At 37.7% G+C, this 6,211-nt stretch overlaps 1 protein-coding gene across 1 annotated transcript; it reads left to right on the forward strand.

Annotated features, from left to right (window-relative positions):
* Positions 1-1,631: 1,631 nt before the first annotated feature.
* LOC104953213 (mitochondrial import receptor subunit TOM34-like) lies at positions 1,632-2,549 on the forward strand. The gene is made up of 2 exons (XM_010780125.1): positions 1,632-1,794; positions 2,446-2,549. The coding sequence occupies exons 1-2, from the start codon at positions 1,665-1,667 to the stop codon at positions 2,547-2,549; spliced, it is 234 nt and encodes a 77-aa protein (XP_010778427.1). The 5' UTR covers positions 1,632-1,664.
* Positions 2,550-6,211: the final 3,662 nt, after the last annotated feature.

Here is a 6,211-nt window from a genome sequence, read left to right on the forward strand (position 1 = left end):
TGAACATACCAATAAACTACCATAGCCAATAACACATATGTAACTTATTTTATTTTTGTTGTTCATTTACATCACTTTCATCAGGCAATTTCTTTGTTTAATATCAGGTGTCAAAAGAGCATGGCACCTAGTAATGAATGTGCCAAATGTCTCCACTTCGTTCCACTGCCCCAGTGACTTGAATATCTTGGGTTCTGCCACCCTTCATGCAGATCTAGATCCCTCCGCTTCGCGTCGGGCTCCTGATCAGCCTGTCGGGTGTTCTTTTCCCCATAATGACCGCGTCGCTGCACATTATCCCTTACAAACTAGCTAAGTTAGCTAGATGTAATTCATTCTTAACTGTAGGCTTTTATCAAAGTATTAATTTACTTAATCTAAATGTAACAACATTTTAAATTATAATAACTTACATTTATGGCGTTATGACCTTCTTCTTGAGGTGATTGTGTCCAAATAAAGTTATGTCTGCTTCAACTTGCTGTTGTCTGTCTTGTCAGGCAGTTTTCCTTCAGCTCTGAAAATGACACCTTTCCCGCGTATTGGTGGCTCGAAGTTGCCGCGAGCGCTAGGGGGCAGCACTTATAATTCTTTTAATAACATTTTTTTTTTTTTTTTTTTTTATCTGCTTGGGGGCTTGCGCCCCCTAGCAGCGGCGCGCATGTTTTCAGCAGCGGCGCAGCGCCGCTGCTGAAAACATATAGGGGAAACACTGGAATGTAATAATGTTGTTTGTGGAAGCGTCAGTGAATGAGCCCCATTAACTGAGTTTTAAACATCACTTTGAATTGAAGATCCCCATAGGCCCCGCCCACTCGATCGGATCGGCGATCGGTATCGGCCGATACTATGGGTGTAACGGTACCCAGACCGAAATTATTCGGTGCGGGCCCTTTGGTTCGGTACACGTGTGTACCGAAGTATACCGAACAGATATAACGTGAACAACTTTTTGCATTCAGAGTAATTTGCTCACATTGTGTTCATCGCGTCATAGAGCGAATATCACCGGTACCAACAAAAAAAAGACTGAAGTACAAACCCAACTCCCACTAGCATTTAAGCCTCCAACACTCGCAAAAAGTTCAGACCGAGCCAAAGCTATTACAAACTCCAAATATCCTTATGTTGCCATGTTAGCAAAGCGCTACCTGGCTGTTTCTGCTACCTCTGTCCCTAGCGAGAGGGTGTTCTCCACAGCAGGAGACATTGTTAGTGCCAGCAGATCTGCCCTTTCGGCAAGCAATGTGGACAAGTTCATTTCTTTAAAAAACATGAAAATACAATGACAAGCAAGTCATAATGTCAAACTGGCTGCTTAGGTACTAGTACAGTTCACAAATACAGATTATTTCAGTTCATTGAAATGCTGCTCCTTAATGTTTATTTTATTATATTTTGTATTTATTTTAGTGAATATTCACAGTTTAATAATAATTTTAAAAAAAATAAAAATGTTTTATGATAATTTTTTCTGCTGTACCGAAAACGTACCGAACCGAAACGTGACCTAAAAACCGAGGTACGTACCGAACCGAAATGTTTGTGAACCGTTACACCCCTAGCCGATACTGAATCCGGCGATCGGCCCCAAAATTGGCGATCGGAGCATCCCTAATGTTAACCAGTGTTTAATGTTTTCAGGTAACATTTAAAAAGCAGAGATGCCTCAGAAACAGAGGTCTAAGTCCTGGACGGAGCTGAAACAAGCTGGAAATGAAAGTTTCAAGACGGGCCAGTATGGAGAGGCCATCAATATCTACAGCCTGGCCATCAAAGAGCTGGAGAAGTGCAGTAAGTGCTGCTTACATATTACCTGTTTGGATACATGCAAAATATCAGTTGGAACTTAAACATGTTTAATAAAAAATTCAGAAGATGGATGAACAGCACATATGCAGTAGATACAAGGCTATTGAACATTAGAGATGCTACCATAAGTTGAATAATGAATTGTCTAATCAACAGAAATATAAATGCAATTAAAAAAAATATATATATTTATGTCATATAACATTGGTTTAAGTAATTTTTTCATGCAAAGCAGGAGATACATTTTTGTCACTGTTTTTCCCATTGTATAGACAAAATACTTTAAATGATTACTTAGATAATTATCTAGGAAATAATTTGCAGATGAATAGTTATGGGAAATAATTTTTGAATAATAAAAAGAAACCTAAGTGTCAACCGTTTTTAATAAAAAATATTTCCCATCAACATATATTTCACATTGAAAATACTAATACACATGCCTACTTTGATAACAGATATATTTGAACTGACACTTTTACTAAATCTTATCACAATAACTGTCCATCTCATCACTTGGCATTGCTATTCTTTCGTGTCCTCAAAATGGAAATTGCAAAATGATTATTGACTGAGATTACAAGCCCAGTTTGGCAAAATGCTTCTCCTAAAAACTCTAATTTGTCTCTTCAGATAAGAAGGAGCCAGAGGATTTGGGCATTTTGTACTCAAACCGTGCAGCCAGCTATCTAAAAGATGGCAACTGTGCTGAATGTGTGAAAGACTGCAATATGTAAGTGTAATCATCTGTGACTTAATAAAATGTTTTATGTTGTCTGTATGGTTGGGTATCGATTGGATACTGGGAAAAATGTGTATTAAGGAAAACGTTTGATCTAATGAGTATTCTTATTCACAAATCACTCTATATAGTTTAATTATTAATATAATTGCTGTCATTGTAATTAATATTATTGCTGTTATTGTATAAAAGGATTTAATAATCATCTCCATTGTTTTTGCATTCACAAGTTAGTTCTAAGTGGTGCAATATAAGAATTTAAAATTCCCTTGGTCTCCTCTGCTGTTACTCTGCAATCTGCCTGTGCGACAGTGTTTGTCCAACACATGTCCTGCAATACATATGCTACATAATACTGTCATAATACTGTCATTGTAAAGTAAATAAATCATATTTTCATGATTTGAGGAGAGCGCAGCAAAAGACAGGGAGGCTGGCTTACTTAATAGAGAAAATGGTGGTCAATGTTAACAACAAAGAAGCTAAAACGCTTAATACCCTTCATTACGTGTTAGAGAAAGAACGTACGATGGGTTGATAAATATGAAGGTGTTTAACGGGCAGCGGAAACACTGTGTTCTTTTTTAAATTAATAATGTGATTATTGATCAGAAGTAGGATTGGGGCGGTATGATAAAACACTTTTATCACGATAGGTTTCCAAATCAAAATGGTTTTGCGGTATTTATGTATTTTTCCATGATTGGAAATATTCCCACATTATACTTATTGGCCCCACAAACAAACAATGTACGGCTGTTGGCCCTCATGAGTCTTATGTGGTGAAGGATTAAGAATGCATGAAACAACTTCACAATGTATGCCATTTTTTTTATTCTACAAACTTTGCGAAACAAACTAATCCCTTTCCTCTGGAACTGTAAAGTGCACATTCAGCATCATCTTGGGATGGAACATCAGACACGATGATAATTGTTCAGTGTTCCCTTTTTAGGTCTTATTTTCCCAGAAAAAGCTGTGTGGGTTGTGCATAAAACAATCCTTGTCCAGTGTAAACAATCCTTAATCCATGTGATGATTATTCCTATGGTCCAGTTTTCGTTGCAGAGCGCATTTTTACAGTGTCATTGTCTTCAGTGTCTATTTTTTCATTCAGCTACACATATAATGCTAAACACTTTGTAACTGCTGCACTCTTTTGTGTACCCCAGCATGCATTTTAGTGGTGCAGAAGTGAAAGGAGTCCCCTCATAACCTGTTAAGCCGGGGGCTCCCGCAACATCTTGCAAGAAACAGCGTCTGAGGGCTTCTTAACATTTAACAAACTATGAATGTTTAAATGTTAAGAAGCCCTCAGACGCTGTTTCTTGCAAGATGTTGCGGGAGCCCCCGGCTTAACAGGTTATGAGGGGACTCCTTTCNCCCCATAGAAAATCTTTGGAGGGAGTTGAAAGTCCGTGTTGCCCAGCGACAGCCCCAAAACATCACTGCTCTAGAGGAGATCTGCATGGAGGAATGGGCCAAAATACCAGCAACAGTGTGTGAAAACCTTGTGAAGACTTACAGAAAAATGTTGACCTCTGTCATTGCCAACAAAGGGTATATAACAAAGTATTGAGATGACCTTTTGTTATTGACCAAATACTTATTTTCCACCACAATTTGCAAATCAATTCTTTAAAAATCAGACAGTCATTTTCTGGATTTTTTTTCTCATTTTGTCTCTCATAGTTGAGGTATACCTAGGGTGAAAATTACAGGCCTCTCATCTTTTTAAGTGGGAGAACTTGCACAATTGGTGGCTGACTAAATACTTTTGTGCCCCACTGTAGGTGTTTCCATAGATCTAGTCTCTTTATTTCCCCCTCAAAGTGCACCAGATTGATGCATTTAACTACAAAATAAAAAATCTTACCGGGGGAGCATGCCCCCGGACCCCCCTAGAGGATTTGAGGTCCACCCCCACTTAAAATCACATTGATAGGTTCCTAAATACATTTACAATTTTTTTATAAATAGTAACCCATGTTTATTTGTGGGTAATATATTTAAACTATAGGGCTATCACTATGGGCCCTGCCTGTACCATCGCGTGAAGGGTCTGCTAACAAGCGACCAACAGAAAGGTTCATGTTAATGTTGTTGCACGTGACCTCAAATCTCGAATCTTCTGAAATACATTCTTCTGCTACAATACATTATACTATTTATCAAGTAAAGTATATTTGATATATACATATTTTTCAGCTGCAACACAAGTCAACAACCATTATTATTACGAGAAAAATATTTCACACCAAGCACAGATTCCGTAATTAATGAGAGTTAGGGTTTAAGTAAATTCCAGGTAACACAGCTAGATATTTATATACATGACAGGGAATGTGTAATGCTTAAGGTTAAAAGAGGTCATTATTCATATCTTAGAAAGGATTGCAATAACTGAAGAACAACTGAAACTGAGATACATAGGTCTAAAAAGTGATATTTACAGCTAAGCAGCTCTGTTCAATTCAGTCAAACTTTGAGATCTCACTAATACTACTCAATATTCATTTCAATGTGCCACCAGCCTAAATGCACCAATACATTAAAATGTTTTGACTAGTATGCAGCATTATATATCAAATCTGAGTTTTATAATAAGTTGGTGTGTAGTGTAACACATAATTACAGGCCAGATGCAGCTAAACACATGTATTACCAAAGAGGGTATTACAATTAGTGTAGACCTACTCAAATGCCTTGAATATTGTTTTCCCACGATTGACTTTCTTGTATATGTGTGAACAATGTGATCTAGTGTGGAAAGCATACACGTTAAGGAGGGGTAAAGTGGGCACTGTTACATAAACCACATTCCTACTTAAATTGAAGAAGAATGAAAAGACAGAAAGAAATAGGTTCAATAAACATAACAGATGGTTGCCATGATATATCAAGTACATTCGTGATGTCTCTTTGAATTACATCAGCAACAGCTGTCTACCACAAGCATGCAACAATAAAATACATCCATAATTGTACAGTCTCAAGACTCCAAATAAAAGTGAGCCATAAACCAAAGGGTAAAAGCAATAAAACCCTGTGGAAAACACTAGTTTGCAGCTATGCATTATGGGATTCCACAGTCCACCAGGCACTGTCACGAGACCTAAACAAAATTGATCTCGACACTAATTAGCTACTGACAGTCAGCATATAACGTAACCATTGACTATCAAGTTCCCAAAAAAACAACAACAGCTTGTTCCTTTCTTAAATAAACAGAGCTGCTTCAGCCTATATACATAATACATAATTATGAGATTCAGTAATTTCCAGTTTCAATCAAACAGAATAAACCCGTTGAAGACGTAGTTTTGTTTTAGATGGTTAACGGAAGAAATAACACCATTTTCCAGCTTTCCACCAAATGCACGCAAAGTGGCCGTTCCTGAAAAAAACATGACGGCCCTGTTATAACGTTAACGCTACACAGTAAACGTTGGTTAAACCGAGCGACGACAGAAACAGCTTGAATTCCGTCTAATTATGAAACGTTAGGTAAACACTATCTGATAATTCCGAATATTACCTAGCTCATACATACAAGGTACCACTGGCTAACGTTATTTGCGTTTGCGGTACCGCAGTGCATTTACATACAAGGGCCCAAAACAGACCACCGCTAACGCACCGGCTCAGGCAACCTAG

This window comes from Notothenia coriiceps, unplaced genomic scaffold, assembly GCF_000735185.1.
Source record: "Notothenia coriiceps isolate Sejong01 unplaced genomic scaffold, NC01 NC01_scaffold00021344, whole genome shotgun sequence".
NCBI lineage: Eukaryota > Metazoa > Chordata > Actinopteri > Perciformes > Nototheniidae > Notothenia > Notothenia coriiceps.

What these genes read in the sequence shown, in the direction of transcription:
- LOC104953213 (XM_010780125.1), top strand. Translation starts at nt 1,665, where the DNA reads ATGCCTCAGAAACAGAGGTCTAAGTCCTGGACGGAGCTGAAACAAGCT. An exon ending in CAAAGAGCTGGAGAAGTGCA is followed by an intron (nt 1,795 to 2,445) that starts GTAAGTGCTGCT and finishes TTGTCTCTTCAG; the next exon opens with ATAAGAAGGAGCCAGAGGAT.